At 39.0% G+C, this 19,493-nt stretch overlaps 1 protein-coding gene across 5 annotated transcripts in view; it reads right to left on the reverse strand.

Moving 5' to 3' along the window:
* Nucleotides 1–467: 467 nt before the first annotated feature.
* ITCH (itchy E3 ubiquitin protein ligase) overlaps nt 468–19,493 on the reverse strand; it is a 58,209-nt gene continuing 39,183 nt past the window's right edge. Inside the window, exons 10-25 of one of the 5 annotated variants that reach the window (XM_071455374.1) lie at nt 18,631–18,805; nt 17,711–17,777; nt 16,164–16,248; nt 14,560–14,688; nt 13,845–13,917; nt 12,381–12,452; nt 11,647–11,735; nt 10,849–11,008; nt 10,436–10,569; nt 8,135–8,275; nt 6,312–6,432; nt 5,260–5,364; nt 4,944–5,040; nt 4,505–4,577; nt 3,710–3,848; nt 468–2,870 (exon numbers count right to left, since the gene is read on the reverse strand). In XM_071455374.1, coding sequence (XP_071311475.1) covers nt 3,749–3,848; nt 4,505–4,577; nt 4,944–5,040; nt 5,260–5,364; nt 6,312–6,432; nt 8,135–8,275; nt 10,436–10,569; nt 10,849–11,008; nt 11,647–11,735; nt 12,381–12,452; nt 13,845–13,917; nt 14,560–14,688; nt 16,164–16,248; nt 17,711–17,777; nt 18,631–18,805 — 1,621 coding nt within the window. In that variant the 3' untranslated portion in view covers nt 468–2,870; nt 3,710–3,748. Of the gene's footprint in view, nt 3,849–4,504; nt 4,578–4,943; nt 5,041–5,259; nt 5,365–6,311; nt 6,433–8,134; nt 8,276–10,435; nt 10,570–10,848; nt 11,009–11,646; nt 11,736–12,380; nt 12,453–13,844; nt 13,918–14,559; nt 14,689–16,163; nt 16,249–17,710; nt 17,778–18,630; nt 18,806–19,493 lie in introns of all 5 variants that reach the window. The other 4 variants (XM_071455373.1, XM_071455372.1, XM_071455376.1 and 1 more) reach the window with 4 other exon arrangements.

A 19,493-nucleotide genomic window follows, 5' to 3' on the forward strand; every position in this document is an offset into this window, starting at 1 on the left:
GCCACCTCCCCCCTTCAGGGAGGATCAGGGACACTACAAGGCTGGTTGGTCTCACTGGAGCTTTGCCCCCTCCTTTGTGGCATTCTGCCACTCCAAACCCCTTGCAGTGTCATTCCTCATTGCTGGTATCCCTGCACCAGTGCTGCAATGAGATGTTACAGCTGTGGCTCCTGCAGAACCTCCCTCCACCCCATCTCCCTCAGGCCTCAGCAGCCTCATAGCCCCCAATGGCTCCTCAGGGCAGCATCCACAAGCACTAAAAATCCACAAATTGTGTCCAAAATCTCCTCTTCAAGAGCCAATGCAATCAACCAGGGTGGATGAGGTCTTGGGAAAGAACTGTTCTGAAGAATCCTAGTGGAGGGACAAGTCCAGGCAGCCTGACCCTCACCCCCAGGAACACTAGGACAATTCATTTCCACCTGGATATTCTGTCACACATAAGGAATAAGGACCAGACCACCAGCTCTTTAAGTAGTTTTATAAAAGTATTTGACTTACTGAGATACTGTTACAGTTACCTGAGTATTTGAAATTACAATGCAAGGAAATATCGACAATGAATTTCAGTACAGTATTTTACAATCCAGTGCTGCTGATCCCAGTTTCTACATGAGTTCACTAGAGCACATATACACAAACAGTGATTCTTGGAGAAAATTAAAAGACACCACAAAAAAGGGGGCTGGAGATACCAATATAACAGAGTTGAGATTACAAATCCAGTGCAGCATGTAGTAAAATAAAATTTTTAAAAAACCCAAAAAAAACCCCTAACCCCCAAACAATTTTTTATTTTTCTCAAAATAATAAAAAAGGTTGTTTTTTTTAAAGACAAGCAACTGGATTAAAAAACCCCAAACTTCCATACTAGATCAGATAAAGAATGTATTTACTGTGCATGTCATTAGTAAATGAACAGTTCCTGAGCTACTTGTAACAATAAGGCTTTGTTAATTCTCAGTATTTAATTTTCTCATGTCATTCTCATGAAGGAAAATTCTAAATAAAATTTCTTTTAATACTTGGTAATTAGGATCAACTGACACTTGCATATGAATGTACATTTGTGACATACTATGAATTTATGCAGCTCAGGTAGCTAAAACAGTTGAAACAATGGGAGACAAATTAATTAATCTCTGCTGAAAATCTCACTTGTAAATCCAATCCACAAAAACCTGTTATCTGGGATAGCAGCTGCTCTGGGCTCATCCCTGTATTGCTTCACCAGATCCCCAGAAAGAACTGAAAAGTGCACCAGTGGCTTGTATAATTCCTTTTACCTTATACACAACATGCTGTAAAAATTTAACAGATTTGTTAGTATTCACAAGTCAAATGCCTAAAGAATCTAAACTTGTGCCTTCAGAAATACTGTCAATGTAATGCTGTAAAGTTGCTTTAATTTTTTTCTATTTGGCCAAATCCGATTGTTTCACTGATTATTTTTCCCCCTCAATGAATTCTTTATTTGCAATATTTTAAAATCATATCTGGTGCTTGGAATATCCAGCCCCCTTTCTCCCATCCTGGTACAGCAGAAAAGACATATAAACATGCCATTTAAATTAAAGAAACAATGGAATAAGTGGAATCCTGGACATCAAAAATATATACAAGCAGGTATGTTTTTCCTGAACTAAACATTTCAACCATAAAAATATTCAACAGCCAAACCCTATAGAACTAGGGCTAAGGCTATTTCAATTATAACTACTCTTTATTTTAAAAATATAGGGCTGACAGCCTTTTGGGTGATATTTATACATGAACAATAGTTCTAGGTTCCCTACACGAATTGTAAAGCAATATGCAGAACATAGACTATTTTTCATAGCTTAACCTTGCATTATCTTGCTTAATTTAATCTCTCTTGTAAATATGTTAGATAACTACATTTCACTGTAAGAATTAATATAAACAGAAAATATATATAAGGCTTTTATTTTTTCTCATGAGCTGTATACTGTCATAGATCCAAATATTGTGGAAGTTGGCAGTTCTCCTCCCAGTTACACCTGAAGGTGAATTCTCACCATCAATGAAACTTTAAATGAGGGGCATTTCTGTATCATCAGCACCTCTCCCCAGGCCTTCCTTCAATTAAGCCTGACAAGTCCCACCCTCCTGCCTTCCCAAAGCATTTATCACTGAGCCCTGACACACTTGTGAAGTCAGCTAAAACGTGTAGTGTCTTGGTTCTTAGGCCTGAATCAGTTTTTCCCTCTTGCAGTTTAGATGGATAAGACAGCGGGAAAGAAATACTCTTTTCCAGACTGAATGTTCAGTGTTTCCCACTGTCCTGTTTCAGCTCTGTCATCTGAAAGAGTCTTAAATGCAGCTCCTGCCCCAGTGCTCTGAGCTGCAGGTTTGCTTTAGTATGTGCTACATGTTATTTCAAGTGTCACGTCTCTCACTGTGGCTACAGCTCATTTCACTGGTGTCTGACTTCCTCCCTTCAGGCGAAGGGAAAGGGCTGACCAGACCCAAAAAGTGCATTCAGTCTAAAGGAGCAGTAAAATGCAAAATGTTATTGTAAACCAGAAAAGAATTAACAGATTCTAAAAGGAAATAACAAATGTTAATTCAACAGGAACTCGCTACAAAAGTTACTAGCTGTAAGCAGCTTAGGGTCAATTAGCTTAGAAACCTCCCCAAAAACTTTAGTTTCAAACTTTATAGAACTATTTACTGACGCTCCAGCTTCCCAAAAACCTGTAATCCATGTCTGAACTTTCTAATCCTCTTGGCCTCAGCCAGTCTCACACATCAGTTCATCCACAGAAATGATGAGTAGGATCATTTTTTCAATCCAGTTGTTTTGTGCTTCTTCCTGACAGCCAAACGAACTCTTCGGAGCAAAGTGACTGCAACATGTAGGAAAAACACCGAGGGTAATGTCCATTAACACTGCTGACAAACAGCCTGCAAACAGGAACCTCAATGGAATCAGTGCAATCCCAGCTGGGCTTGTCTTTTGCAAAACAAATGAAGTACCACAGTGTTAATATTGATTTCAAAGTTAAAAGGTGTTACACAGCAAAAGCTCAGAACCCTTCAGAGGGCACAGAGCAGTGTTCCAACAACTTTGGGCAGGTGTCTCTTTTGCTGACAGGAGCAGGATTGGGATAAACCAAAGCGAAGCTATGCCCTGGATTTGTGCCACAGTTTGACATCCCCTTAACAGCAGCTTCAGTCCAGCTGGCACGTGAGCAGACTCCAGGCAGGGAAAAACAGTCTGGCCACACTTGAGTTAGAAAAAGGAGCTTAAGGATTGGAGCTGCTCACGGCACGGAGGGGGATCCAGGCTGGCTCTGACACTGCTGTTAGGAGGCTTAGGATGCTGCTGCAGCATTGCAGCTACCAATGAACTTCCCAGTGCATCAGTAGCAAAAATGCTACTAAAAAGGAAAGACAAAAACTATTGTTAAAAATCTGTCAGTCATTAAGGACACATTCTAATTAATGAATGGTAAAACAAAGCAGAGCCCAAAGCTGTATTAAACCTCTACTTCGGTCATTAGTTGCTTGAAGCCACATTGGATTGCGCATTTGATTTCTGAAAGTGCTCAGCAGAAATCCAGAGTTAAGGTGGATAACCTCAGGATAACATCCATTTATTTACACATTAGTACTGTTAAATAAATCCAAGTCATGTCTACTTTACAATGAAGTGTGCAACAAGCAGAAGAAGTGAAGCACATACATCGTGTTGGGTTCACATTCTTCAAGGTGCAAATTTTAGCTACTCTTGTCCAAATCCTTCTGTTTCTTCAATTGCAAATAACAGCTTTTCCTTCAACTGCTCATAATTTTTATATGGTGGAAGGTCTAAGCGATTGAAACTGCAAAATAAAAAAAAAAAAATTATGTACTGAGGAAGAATTCAATAGGAACAAAAAATCCATTATGAATATGGGTGATTAGAGAATTTTTGCTGTGGAGATTGATACTGGGATTTATACCCTGAGAAAAGCTGACTACTGATATAAATGTATTTCTGAGGGCAGAGGTTAGTATTCAAGTGCTGATACAGAGCCAGTTTTCATTAACTTTTCCTAGTTGGAGGAAAACCAACCTCTAGGTGGTTAATTAGAGTCATCGTTCAGATACAAAATTTTCAATTTGTGTGGTTTTGCCTACCCAAAGAAAAGAGGAGAAGTGACCTTTTCTCTGGAAGTGTGTGAATGTGGCTATTTTACTAAGGAGTGCAGTGATAACAAAAGATAGTCCCAATCTTCTTAGACACTACTGGTAATGACTTTAATTGTTCAGTAATATATTACACAAATCCATGAATTTCCAGTGGAATCTATTCCATGCCACAAGAGCTTTTCACAAGTTTAGCTATTATTCAACAACATAGTTCACTGGTGTAATTTGTGTTTGCTTTCACAGAGTCTCAACATTTCAGCATATTACCCATTTACTAAAATGTCACAGCAGACTGTGGTCACCAAAACCAGAGCAACAGCAATATTCTGATTTGTTATGTACTCACCAGGTATGACTTCTGGGTAACCAGTTTTCCTTTCCAACTTTTTCGATACAGAATTTTTGGGGTCCATTGCTCCCTGTAACAAATTCCAATAGACAAGGCATAGTCCAGCTACCTTTCTATCACTGTAACACACCTGAAGCATGCAAGGCTTAAATAAAGATAGGATTACACTTATTTGCACAGAGAAGGGACATTTGTCTCACTCTACAGCTCTGCCTGGATCAAAGTCTACATGTGGAGAAATGCAACAATCTGAAGTGATTTTAAAGTGCAATGAACAGGTGTAAACATTCCTTCCATCTCTTTCCATCATAGCTCAAGTATATTTATGGCTTACAAAACAGCATTTAACCTAAAACTCATTAAAAATGCCATAAATATATAATTAAGTTCTTTTTAGAAGTGTATCTCCTGCATTAGAAGGGTTATTAATACATACCCATGAGGTCAGCAAATCCTCCCACTGGCAATCTGCAAGTTCCAGTCACAAACTGCAAGAGTCTCATCCTCTTCTCATTATCTATTTCTTTCACAAACTGAAAAACAGTAATGGAAATAAACATTTAGGGATAGATTCAACCTTCAGATTTTTACATCATCACCATCCACGGATGAACAGTAATGTTGGGAACAGCTGGGTTAGCAGTAACAGTTTCTATTTCCATGCTGCAGGTGTGCTCAGTGTTCTGACCACTGTTCAATGAGCTGTGCTCTGTAACTTCTGCTGGTCTGAGAATAAAGTAAAATCTGCAAACCTGCCAGAACCACACAATCTGCCTGCTGGTCCTGGTGTAGTGCCTGTAGATGGTGTGTCTCTGCCAGTCATTCAGGTCAATTTCTTGCATTCCACAGAGGAGCACCTTTGGGGCAGAAAAAGGGAAATAAGCAGAGGAGTACAAATTTCCACTTTCCTTCTGTGACCTTGCACACAGCAAAAGAGAACAACGGGACCCCCACTTAGCAGCATCTGCAAAAACAGTGCACTTGGTTTTAATTTTAAACTTCATCCAAAACTTCTATAAACAACCACTGATGATGAAGTGGTTCAAAGACTGGTTCATGAAGTGTATTTGGAGAGGTTACAAATTAGAGAGCATCTCTGCTGTGAAAAATGGTGTAATTGTTTGCAATTTTAGGAATAAATTCTCCCCTGTGAGGATGGGGAGGCCCTGGCACAGGGTGCCCAGAGCAGCTGTGGCTGCCCCTGGATCCCTGGAAATGTCCAAGGCCAGGCTGGACAGGGCTTGGAGCAGCCTGGGATAGTGGAAGGTGTCTCTGCATATGGAAGGGGACTGGAACAAGATGATTTAAAATCCCAATCCAAACCATTCTGGGATTCTATTCAAGCCAGTTTATCTTTGCCTAGCCATATAATTCTTCACTAGGGATGGGATATTTTGTTTTGATGGCTTTACTTTTCAAACTGAACAGATTATTCAGAAAGTCTAATTTTGAGTGATCAAACCCAAACCAAGAACTTGGCCCAATCTATATGCAACCATCCATTGCATATCTGGCTTTATCTCTCAGTCTGTCAAGTTACTCATTCTTTGAACACAGGCAAATCAAAGAATCACAAAGTAAGAAATTTCTGCTGACAGAATCTTGGCATTTAGAAACATCTAAGTTGGCTGCAAAGAGCAAAGTTAAGGAAAACACATTAATCTAATACTATTCCATGAAGGTTCCCCCATATTCCCTATAAAACAGTTGTCAGCCTCAATGAGTTCTGCTCTTCAGATGTACTGACTGGAGTTTATTTTATGGGTAATGACCTGGATCCAGCAATAGCCAAGCAATCCTTTACCTCCAGTTCCTTTGCATCAAAATACTGCAAATACTGTTGTGGCAGTATTTCATTGAAGCCTTCAAAGAAAGCCTGTGTCTGCTCCTCAACACCTCGGGACAGTCTCCATTCTGCCACTAGCCTGGAAAAGAAGACACACCAAGATCATTTAAATGGTTCATGCTAACCCAAGTCCACATCTTTACCTATTTTGAGATGAACTGTAAGCTAAGTTAAAAAAAACATGGAAAGTCTGGAAAGTTCTGGGGATAGAGCACCATATAATTTTATCAGCAGCCTTTACTCTTTGCAAATGATTGCATTTCTTCTCTAAATTACCCTAAGTGTTCAACTGTTCTGCTACAGAAGTATTCTGGACTTGAAGAGGAGTCAGCATCTCTTCACTGATTACATTAATGAGAGCACAGCAGTCCTGAGGTGTTTGAAGATTTTGTCTGATATTCTCCCCAGAAATCTCAGTTGTTATCCATGACAAGGTAAAAAACAAGTCAAGTTGTACTGGTGAAGAGCAGCAGGACTGCCAGCTTACCAAGCAGTGACTATGTCCATTTGGAAAGTTCCATATTTGTTTCTGTTAATCATGAAACTTTGCTCTGTGGCAGAAACTCCACTCTCCATTAATAAAAGGGTGAAAAGCAGGCAGGAGACTCGGAGAACCTGAACCCAGGGAGAAGCAGATATTATGCTGAATTCAAACCTAAGCTATCAGGAGCACTGGATTCTAAAAGAGAGGTGGCTATTTCTCATTTCAGTCCTAGAAACTTGGGGGACTTAAAGCAGGACTTGGAGTAAGACAAAAGAATCTGAATGAAACTGTAAATCGAGCTCTCCCTGGGTTCCTAGGAACTAGAGAAGAATGATTTCCTGCTGATCCTCCCTCCTGCCAAATGCCAGTATGTTTCTGGTGCAAACACCACCTCTTTTGTGAATCACTGAAATGTCTGCAGATTTCTCATGCCATGAAAACAGAGCTCACTCCAACTCCCTCCCCTGCCCATGGAAAAGCCTTCACAGAACACATTGTAACAAAGAGGAAAATTCTCTGTGATTCAGTTTAGTTTGTGCCTGCAATGTGTGACAGCTTTTTTTGCAAGCACATCCTCCAAGCTTTTATGTTGAAGTTCACACCTTAAATCAGAGCTGCTGTATGGCTGCACACTGAGGAAGGAGGGGATATTTCAGGACAAAGCAGGTCACTGTTCACATGTTTATTCCTTAATCACTCTTAGGCTCCTTCACTCTTAATCTATTGCTTTAAAACATTTTGGTGCTGCAAGTATGATCCTTACTTTATGACAATACAACCTATGACATAATTCAAAACACTGTTACAACTACAAGACCAGTCCAGATAAAACTAATAGCAATTCCAAGTATCTTTGAAAAATAAGAATCTTCACAAAAATATCCAAAAATGTTCTCAAAAAAACCCCAACAAAAAACAACCCCTCAAAACCCCACATGAACCAGAAATGGCTGGCTAGAAGGTCAGCAGGCTATAAAGCAATATAATTACAGTAATAAACAGATGTAACATTTCATTAAATATATGACAGCCACAATTCTTGTCATGGTATTCTGCTAAACTGAGATAACTAGGAAAAAAGTGGACTTTCTTCTAACCATGATCATTAGGAGAAGCAGATTTTAGAAACTTATTTCTATCAATATTCCTCTTTCAAATATGGGATCCAAACACTTGCCACTTGTTGCCAGCATCAGCAGTTTCTCAGCAATGCTTTAGATGACACAGACAGTCTTTTGTTGCTAGAACTCAAAGAAAGAAAATGACAGAGTATTTTAGAGTCCTCACTTATTCTTACCTGATGTAGTCTTCTTTATTTTCTTCTGTGACCAGAATGTTGCTACCATTTGGCTTCAAATCATGGCTTTTGATTTCACCTAGTATTTCTTTATCAACAGAAAAAAACATTTCCAAGCCACATTCTTCAATATCATTCTCTCTGGAAAGAAAAAAATACCTTTTTAAATAACTGTGTTGAGAACTTGCGCACAGCAGAGGAGATGAGTATGAAGAACCTAAAGGTAGAAGGTTTGGAGTTAAATAGTCAAGATAAGGAAATGTTCTTTACACAGTAATTATGGCTTTGCCAGAAGTCCTGGAGTTTTTATGTTGATTTATGCTTTTGGAAAGTGAAGAACTGCCTGTATATACAGAGTTTTTGATGATGGTTTTCCTCCAAAATCAAGTGCAAAATCCAGATATTTATTCTGACTCATTACACAGCAATGCCAGTCTTGAAAACATAGCTGTGGTTTATTGAGCCCCATGATGCAACTGCACTTCTGAACTTCATCTTTCCAAAATACAGAGTACTGCATGAAACCTTGGGTGAGGAGGGAAGGCTTCAGATGAAAGGCTGATTTTATTTCATTATCCATCCCTTTTAAAATGAAAGCTACATGTTCTAGCTCAGTTTGGGCACCGAGATTTGGCAGGTGACCTCTAAAAGTCTCCTTCCAAACTCAGCCAATCTCTGAAATCCTCAAACTTGTGAGAATGACAAAAACAGCCCCCTGATACAAGTGCCAAGGAATGCTTCCTGCAAAGTTACAAAATTTGCTTTTTTGTGAGGAACAAAATTATGCCTGTCCTGACAGCCATGGCTCTTCTCCCCTGTAAATGTGCAGTGCTTTCCTCAGGGGTACCTCCAGCAGCACTACAGAAAAGCAGCCCCAGCTACACTGAAGTTTGGGTCTGGACTGAGAGGACTCTGCAGCCCTTGGAGGTCTGAAGCCTTTTCTCCAATTTTCACATCCTTAAGTGATTTTTCAAAGGGGCAAAGCCTTTTCTGCAATCCTAGATCCCTATCACTACAGAAATTGCTTTGAATTAAAATGAAGGCACATTATCAGCACATCCATGGAGTACAGAACATACTACTCTGAAAACCCAACAAAATTCCCATCTCAGTTCTTAAACATCTCATGCTGCTTTACCTGCTCCTCAGTATTTAATATGAACCTTCCAAGAATCACCACTACAGATGAAAATCTTGGCTTTTATATTAGTTTTGCATTTCAAAACCCCATCTCACACCTTCTATGAAGTTTTCAAACTATGTTTAAAACTATTCTTCATGTGATTTTTAAGTGGAATGTTTAGTCACAAGAAAGAACTAACTTTTCTGCAAAATTGTTTTTATTATAGCTGAAGAAAAAAAAATTATTCAGTTTGTCTTTTTCTTCTAATATATTTGTTAATATTTTAAACTGAAAGAAAAAAAAATCTATGTTACTGAAACAAATGGTGCATATCAACCACAGATTAAAACATGGGACATCCTCCTATGACAAAATCAGTACAAAATTACAATGCTTTAGATCAAAGGGGTTTTAAAAATTATTTCTTAGATATATCTGTAACACATAATTCCAAAAGAACTGTGGTGTAGAAACTCCACATCCCTTTTACTTGCTAGTCTCTGGAGAGGAATTTGCAAAAGAGTGCAAGAGAAGGACTCCACAAGAACAGGGACAGAGAGGTGCCTGACCATGCAGACATGGAAGGCTGCAGGTAGGAATGGTCTGGAATCATTAAGCTTGGGGCAAAAATACCAGCACAGCTAGAACTTCTTTAAAGCATTAAATCTTCAATACCAACCTTGAGGTCAAATTGCAAGTGTGACTTGCAACAGAAGAATTGTGTGGTAGTAAATAATAAACTACATTTGTTAACTTCATCTTCTTGTGGCACTAAACATTTTGTTTTCTAACTAAACCGGTACTAGAGAAACATTAAATGGGTATTTCCTGATTTCTTTTAATCAGTTATCTGAAAAGTCTCAGTCAAATTTACTCAAGCCATTTTATTTGTAACCACATTCAACACTGCCAGATCTGTATGTCTACCTGGAATTAGTAACAGCCAATAAAAACACAACACAAGATGCTGCACGGAATATTCAATGAACCAGAAAGGCTCTGCATGAAGAAATCATTCTTTGTGTATCTAAACTCACAGTAAAAATTCCATACTGCTCTGCAATGTCAGATCATGTTCTTCTGTGGGGTTGTTAGTAATAGATTTACACCTACTTCCTGGCAGAAGTGAAAACCAAAAACATTGTATTGCTATTTCAAGAACAAAAAGTCAAACTCACTTTACCCAGATGAGAGAGTTGTAAAACTCTGGGTCAACAGATTCTAAATCCTTGAGTCCTACTGCCTTGTTTAGGATACGTTTATAGAATGGCAGAGAGAAACCAGTGTCAATGAACTTCCCATGGAACAAAGCCTGAGGAACACAAAAACAGACAAAATAATGCAAAGGATGCTTCAGTACTTAATATGACAACATTCTGTTCTCTGTGCCCATGAAATCAGCCAAAGAATTAAACCAACCTGAGTACCATCACTGCCAATATGCTGAAGTAGCTTATACCAACAGGAGTTGTAGCCAAAACACCTGATACTGTCAGCTCAAAAATGGAATTTTATCATTATCCATATGATGGCACAGTATTTACTTATAGGAAAATTACAAGACAGACCTGCTTCCTGCTTTAGGACTTACCATGGCAATGAACCTCCCGATGAATCTGAAGTATTTCAGGTGGTCTGGGTTGATGTAAGAGGCTGGGTTTATCTGTAAGCAGTAGTTATCTTTCCCTGCATATTCAAACAGGCAATACATGGGGTTCAAGACCTCGTGTGACAACAGAAAGAACCACTCCCTGAAATCACAGAAACAATAAAAACACATTTCAAAATAAATCACAGCAGAAATTACTGTAGCTAACTCATGTTGACTCAGGCCCTTGTTGGGCCTCCTTTCCCAGAGAGCAGCTGACCTACACTGACACCAGAGGGAAACTACAGCAAATTACAAATTAAAATGCAAAGTTGCAATGATACACAACTGTCAGTGGCTTGGATAAAACCCACTCTTATCTAAATGAGCACATTACAAGTGTACCCCTGATCTAAACATCCAGGGCTGGGGAATGCCAATTAACATATGCACTTCTCATGTACATTCCAGTCAAGACATTGTATTTAAATGTAGATTTCTGTTCACTTTTTCAATAAACTCTACTTTGACATTAACAGTTGGGTCAAAGGGTCACTTTAGTTCAGTAAACTATATCTCTTTAATCATGGAGATGATTAAGTAACTCCTAATGCAAACTGAAAATCATTTTACATAGTTTTAAGACATGCAAACATCTTACAGAACTGCCTTCCTCAGATGTTCCAAGCTAAGGAATAAACTTCACTCCTATTGTGAAAGCACTGCAGTTAAGTACTCTGGGGAAGCTTCACATCCCCACTAGCAGAACAAGTTATTATCTGCCATTTCAGTGTAGTTTACCTTGCCACACCTCCATAATCTAAACCTTCTTCACCAGGGAAAATAACCCATAAACGTCTCCGGAGATCCTGAGGGCTGAAGCTCATTATCTTAGTGAAAGAAAAACAATCAATTATTTTTAAGAAAACAGCTATAAGCACTGGTTAGAATTATTACTATTTTCTAGCAAGCATTTAATAATTTGGAAAAATTTTAATCAGGGTCTACAGACTTTAACAAAACCTTAATATTTTAACCTTGGGTCTACAGAGATTAGTAAGAATTTCACTCCTAATAATGCAAATAGAATTAATAATTTTTGCTTTTTAAAAAAAAATTACTCATTTCAAGACAACCAGACTAAGATCAACTTAATATATTTTTTGTACGTAGACCATGGTAGTACAACACATTGTGAGGAAAAATGCATAAACATAAGCACAACACAAAAACATCCTGAGAATGGGGTGCTGCTCTGTCCCAGCAGTCTCCTCAAAATCAACTCAGATTTTAAATCATTCTGAGGAGGAAAATAAAAACCCAAAACCACCTTTGTCAGATAAATCAGTGCCAGAATGACATATATTAGCATGATCTTGTAAGTGTGAATGTAGCCTAACTATTAAATAAATATTTTTTGTTAGTCTAACTTAAATTAACATTAGCAAGACATCAAAGGTTCAAAAATGACATCTGAGAATAAATGTAGTAACACTACTTTTCATACCCATTACTCCCATGTTTTAACACAATACCTGCTGAAATGAGTCCTCAAACAATGTTTTCCTGCTCACTGTGATCTTTATGTGCTGTGGCATTGCAAGTTGCTGAAAGGAAATTTTTTAGATGTGAAGGGTACAATCACTTAAAGTTTCCACTACTCAGTTTGGACTGCTATTTGTTGTATATATTAAAAAGTACAGTTGAATTTCACCAATCAATATAAAACAAATCCAGCAATCAAGGTATCTGAATTGTAATTTAATCCAAGAATAAATTGGTTCCAATACTGCTATCTACAGTGACAAGAACACCTCCAGATGCTGCTCAGAGCAGGTTAAATATTGCACTCCTACAAGATACTGGAAAACATGAAGATCAATAACATGTCCCAGCTGAGGAAGCCTTTCTGCCCCAGAATTGATGAGACACATGAAGAACCTCTCCTATAAGAAAAGGCTGAAACAATTGGGATTGTTCCACCTGGAGAAACTTCAGGGTGAACTAACTGTGACCTTCCAGTACCTGGAAGGGACCAACAAGAAAAATGGAGAGAGACTATTGACAAAGGTCTGGACAGGACACAGGGAATGGCTTCCCACTGCCAGAGGCAGGGTTAGCAGGGATACTGGATATTGGGAAGGAATTCCCAGCACCTGTGAGGGTGGGCAGGCCCTGGCACAGGTGCCCAGAGCAGCTGTGGCTGCCCCTGGATCCCTGGTAGTGTCCAAGGCCAGGCTGGACAGGGCTTGGAGCAACCTGGGCTAGTGGAAGGTGTCCCTGCCCATGGCAGGAGGTTGGAATGAGATGATCTTTAAGGTCCTTTACAACTCAAAACCATTCTGTGATCCTATTAATTTAATAAAAAACTAGAATATTCAGGCTATACTGCACAAAATTTCAAGTGAAAAACGAGGCTCGTCTCTCCACTATTTTCAAAGGGTAATTGACTCTTGAAAACTGGAACATTTAAACCAAAAACTTTTTTCCCAAACATCAAGTTACTTCATCTCTCGATATAAGGAGCTCAGAGGACCAAGACAGTCATGCTGGAATTTGATATTATGTTAGAGCACCCTATGTGCACCACAGCATATTCCTCAGTGCTTAGACATGTCTGTTGTGTTGCAAATGCCCTGCATTTTCTGCCAGAAGTGGGTATTCACATAGAAAGCAGATGTTGTATTAACTCTCAACTGTGCCTCCATATATTCCTGTATTAACAACAGCAAGACAACACTATTCAGAAACCCACCACTTTAAAAAAGTAGGGAAAGCAATGTTTTCCCTTATTCTAAAACATTTTAAAGCCAAATGTTACATCACTTTAAAGCTTACATGAGATTATACATTTCCTGCATTTACTCCCTCCTAATTTAACTCGCCTTTAACCTTAGAGTAGTTTGATTCCCTTTACTGGAAGGCACTGAAGAAGGCATTAAAAGAGTGTAAGCAAAACCAAAAATGCAAGCAAATATTGCAAAAAAAAGAATCCATACCTGACACCAGAATCTGAAATAATGGACCTTGGCCTTGAAATCACGCACATAAGCTATCTGGGGTCCATTGTCTCTGCAAACAAAAGGACGAAAACAATGAATTTCCAAGTGTTTTTGTAACTGAAGTAAAAGCCTACAGATGTATTAGTTATACAGCTGTATGGTATAGCTGGCTATCTAGTCACATTTTTTGATTTTGGGGTGTAATTTCTTGTTTTTAACCTAAAAAGAAAAATCTTCCTTTGTAAACTGTGGAATGCTTAACAGTACATTTAAAACACTACCTGAACATTAAACTGTAAAAAATGATTCTAACAATAAAGAAGGGACAACATTCAATTAACTTGGGAGGTAAATTCTGGTTTCAACTTCATTCTGGTTCCTAAAAAAAAAATCAGAAAAAGAAAGGGTTGGGTCGTTTTTAAAGAGAGAAGGAAAGGATTTGGTCATCAACAAGACAGATGCAGCTCCTCCACTACTCTCAAATCTCACATATTACATGGCAAGAAGGATTCTGCAGTGTTTAGAACTCTGGCTTCTTCAGGGACTTTCAGTGAATGAAAAATCCCAGGTAATTAAGAAGCACTGCTCCATGTAAACCTTCCTACCTAATAATGTAGTAAGAAGCAAAAAATAAATATTTAAAAAATATTTTAAAAATGATGTGTGCTAAACTTGACTTTTGAAACCTTAGTAAAATGTTAAGAACACTTACAGAGCAGACTTGCCCGTGCGGGGATCTATGTATGTAGTGGTTCTTCTATTGTGATCCACAAAATAGGGAATTCCATCCACAGTAAATCGCATTTCCCAGCCCTCTGGCAAGGGCTTCTCATTTAACTGACTATGGATACAAGAAAATACACGGTAACTGATCAACTGAATCCATTATGTCAATGGTGTAATACCTGAGACAGTAAACATCTTGGAAAATCTAGAAAGTCTACAGATCGAGAAAATTTCTCTTTGGTTTTATTTTAGCTTCCCTCCCCCGCCAAAATTTGAAGTCAACTCTCAATTAGATCAAAAGCATTATCTCATTTGCTTGCAATATCTTAAATAAAGGCAAGAAAAAACCTGAAGGGAAAAGCATAAGTAAGGTTTATTGTTTCCTTCACAAACAACAGAATTTTATCTTCTAACTATGAGGTTTTTACTCAAAAACTGATATAATTTTAATAAGCAGTTTTTGGTACCTCATGAATAATCACAGCAGCCAAAAATGTTTCAGAATGACAAAATTAGAAGAAAATGCCAATCCTGATCATGTAAAATTTTTTGCCAATTTTTTCCAACTCAGTTTTGCTGTATACAAAACTAGATCTCAATATATCTGGAAGATCTGAGTGGTATCACTGTGAAGTGCTCCCCAGTGGCTTCCCTCCATAAATACCATGTCCTGACTGTGCAGCCCAAACATTCTGTTGCTGGGCTGCTCCAAGAGTAATTTCTCTCCACAGCTGCAGAGGTGAGTGGCTACAGCTGTGACCCCACTCACACAGCCTTGGCTGTCCCCTTTCCCCTCCTTCAGGGAGGACAGGTGAAGCTGCTTCACCAAACAGACATTTTCAGCTCAAACAGCAGTTGGGATTGAACACCCTTCACCCTCAACTTCCTGCCTCCATTCCTTACCTCAAAGACTTTGCAGTGACAGAGCTCAAAATAAACAGAACTCTTGTGTTTCTACTAGTGCCTCAAGTTCTCTGTCTCCTTTATTTCTCCTTTTTTAAAGAGATGTGAGGAAAGGTGCTACAGTTTTTTGGGTCATCTTCTTTCTGTTTCCTATCCATCCCCAGATGTGTCCAAGGCCAGGCTGGATGGGGCTTGGAGCACCCTGAGATGGTGGAAAGTGTCCCTGCCCATGGCAGGAGGGTGAAACGAGATGGGCTTTAAAGTCCCTTCCAACTCAAACCATTCTGTGATTCTGTGACTGTGGGAAACAACCAAAGTCTTACTCTAGACTCTGCACCATCCCATCATCATACAAAGGAAATATTTTCTTCCTCTAATGACACAAATGTTTAGACAAATGTAATTGATTACTTGTGAAAAGCAGAAGCTTTTCTACTGGGGAATGAGTTCATTGCTTACTGTTGACCAAGGCTTTCCTGGTAGTTGTAGGATGATACAGTAATATTGTGACAGTTTCCATTTTGGCCAGTATCTCAACTTTTTATTGAGCTCTCTGATGTTTGCATAGCACAATCCATGCCTCACCTGTGGGCAGCAATTCTTGGCTCACTCCACTCTCACTAACTTGGCTACATTTTAATTTCATTTACATTTTCATCATACATGCAGCTTCAACTGGTTTCTTACCCCTGACTCCTGGGGTCTTCCCACTGAGTGATTCGTGTGTTGTGATTGACAAAATACACTCTGCCATTACTGTCAGTTCTTTTTTCTGAAAAGATGTAAAAGGAGAACAAATTCAATTCCCTCTTTAATATATTGTTGAGACTATATCAAATATACAATATAAATCACCAGACTCAGCCTCTCCTGCTCTCAGGTTTCTCTGTACCTCCTCTGACCCAACATATTTTCACTTTCATTGACGTTACTCCTTACTAGGTAATTTATTTTTCAATTGTAGGAGAAATTAATTGGAAACTGAAAGCTGTGAGCTGCTTTGTCCAAAGGAAACTTCAGCTGTTTCAAATATTGTGATGTGCCTGACAAGCAACACAAAAAGCAAACACAGAGGAGGGAACAGATATACACAGAAGTATCCAGAAGGTACAAAGGGGCTTCAAGTTCAATTTATAGCAGGGAATAAAACACAGTCAAATGCAGTTTCCAAGAAAACCCATTTATATTTTCTCTCAGATGAACCATGGGCATACACTGCCTATGAGAAATGCCCTCTGTACCATTCTGCAGCTCATCATACCATTTTTATTTAGTGTTGCAAGAGAAACAAACTACAAAAATGAATCCAAATCTGACTACCACAGCTCAAAAGCTTCAGTTTCCAAGAGAAGTCTGTAAGTAGGCATTTGCCTGTGAGCCTGACAGCAGCATTCCACATGATGTGGAGACTCAGTTTGCCATTTCCTGGACACTGCCAGCCTAGAGACCTTTCTGTGAAATGTTATATATAATGTGCCTAAGCACAAGGGTGGGGAATGACAATTTCATGGCATGAAGTTGCAGCAATACCAGGACTAAAAATCCAAATAGCTCTGTTTGAAAAGCAGATGAACCCAAAAAGTCAGGTCCAACTCTGCCAAGTAATTACATTCTCCAAATTCCACAAGAGAATTCTGAGAGCTTTGCTTACGTATCATAAAACTTGAATTTTTATATCTGCTTGATAGTCACACCAGAAAGCAGTTTTACACTTCTATTTTTATTACACCCTGCCAAAATTTGTATTAATTGTAAATTCTCAGCCCTGTAAAGTACAAGAACAAGTTTATTCCAGGGAGAGGGCCAAATCAAGAAGCAGTTAGTTGTCACTATAAAAAACATTTTCAGACCAACAAAACTCTTTTCAAGAGTTGTCTTGGAGAGAGAATTTAGCAGTTTGATTTAGAGAGGAATTGGAGCCTGATTTAGCAGGAACAGGATGGTGGGGGGAAATGAAAAAGTCTCAAAAGGATGACAGTGTTAAAGCAGCTATCACACTTGTTACCAGTGGAGTAAACCAGAATACTTTATAGTTTCTGAACCACTTTGAAATGGCATAGCCTAGTCAGGATTCTGTTTTAATAGCACATTTGATTAGATCTGATTTTAAAATATTTTAAATGTAGATTTTAATTTGCAAAATCTAGTTTAGAATAGCTGACAAATAATTTGACAGAAGTATGCTTTAATGTTTAATTACATTGCATTACAAAACACATTCAAGTTAGTCTTACCCCATCCATGTGGCAGAGGGCCAAGAGGATCAAACTCTTTGTTCTGTGTGGATGAAAAATCCTGGTTCTGCAAGTCACATGAACAAATGAGGCATTAATGACTAGTCATTTGCTTTCCAGATGTTCTACCATAGCCATCCTGAATTATTGAAGTAAATGCATTTTTGTTAATGTTACACATAAGCAAGGATGCCAACTCTTTCTTTTCCTCCACAGAGAAGGCCCATTTTACTGACCTTGGCATGCTTAATTAACTACAGTGCCAAGAAATAATTATTCTTTGTTTAGTACCCCTGCCTAGGCAGGAGGAAATTAGTACAGTAGCACCCAAAGCAATCAGAACCTTCATTCCTGCACTCAGTACATTTCTCCCTACCACCACTTACAGGCTCCATTTTATTCTCACATGTGCAGCAAATCAGAACCTCCATCATTCTTGATGAGCATGAGTAGCATGAGTTGGAGTGATCTAATGTCTACTATTCATCAGAGACAAATAATGGAGTAAAAATGCTGGAAGGATTCTTTTCAACTTCCCTGCTCTCCTAACATTCATTGTGCATAATTTATTTTACCCAGAGCAGAAATGCACTGCTTACCTCCCATGTGTTTGGCCAGGGTAATACAAGATACAATACAAATACACCAGCTTATTACTAAGCTGTAGTTTGAGCCAAAGGCTTTATCAATATTTTACATCAATTTTATCCAAGAATCCCTATATTGAGGTCACAACTAAACCCCATGTGCTGACTGGAAGGAGATGAACTAACATTACAATGAGCCCTCCCTGCCATGCTACACACAGAGACATTATCATAAACCATAACAGAGTCTGCTGCCTTTATGGGGAAAGGTGACCCACAGGCACGCCCAAACCCCAAAACCACCCTAACCTCAGTCACCCCAGTAGTCCTTACCCCATATATGAACCTCTGGTTGAACTGCTGCATGGCTCCCTGGAGCTGGCTGCGCTGGAGCTGCCACTGCTCGTAATTGCGGACGGACTCCAGCGTCGGCCGCTGCCACGTGGTCGTTCTGGTGAAGTGGTCGACGTAATAAATCCTGCCCATGTTGTCAACTCGGCGCTCCCAGCTGTGGGGGAAAAGACAAGCCCCCCAATTGCCAGCTGTCAACAGCTGGCAATTTAAGGCTCAGAGGCACTTGGAGGCCAGTGTGGTGGAAGGGAACAGAAAGCATGGGCTCACCAGTAGCTTTTTTCTCCTTGTAACCTCTGCTAAAACTATGCAAGAGCTAGACTTTTTTTATGAGAATCACTTTTATTTGTTGCATACTATACAAAACCAGACCCATGCAATTTATTGTATTTTCAGGGTTTTTTGAAATAGTTGTCAAGAGCTGTCTAGACCACTGTCCATACTGTGCTGGCATCACTGCAGTTTTCCCACCCAGCTGGTTTGTCCCAGAAGACAGCAAACCTTCTGACATTTTAAGCTATTCAACACAAGACTTCCTCACACTCTGATCTGGCAGAAAAGAAAGGTTTGGGCATGGGGTTTGGTGTTTTGCTTTGATTTTCTTTGTTGTTTTTTTTTTTTTCCCCCTAGTTTTCAGTTCACATGAGATCAGTACTACTTACAGAACTTGAAAGAAAACATTCCTATTCTAAGTAAGCTTAAGCAATATACAAGTTCATCTGCTGAAAAAGTTCAAAATAACTTGAAACATGACAGGTGGGCTCCATTTATGAGACTGCCAGTTTTTGTTCTTTAATAACAAGTTCTCTTTACCATCCCATGTTTTCACTTTGTAATTCTTTATA

The sequence above is a fragment of the Agelaius tricolor genome, unplaced genomic scaffold (genome assembly GCF_023055355.1).
Source record: "Agelaius tricolor isolate 1412-34295 unplaced genomic scaffold, bAgeTri1.0.p SCAF_49, whole genome shotgun sequence".
NCBI classification, from domain to species: domain Eukaryota; kingdom Metazoa; phylum Chordata; class Aves; order Passeriformes; family Icteridae; genus Agelaius; species Agelaius tricolor.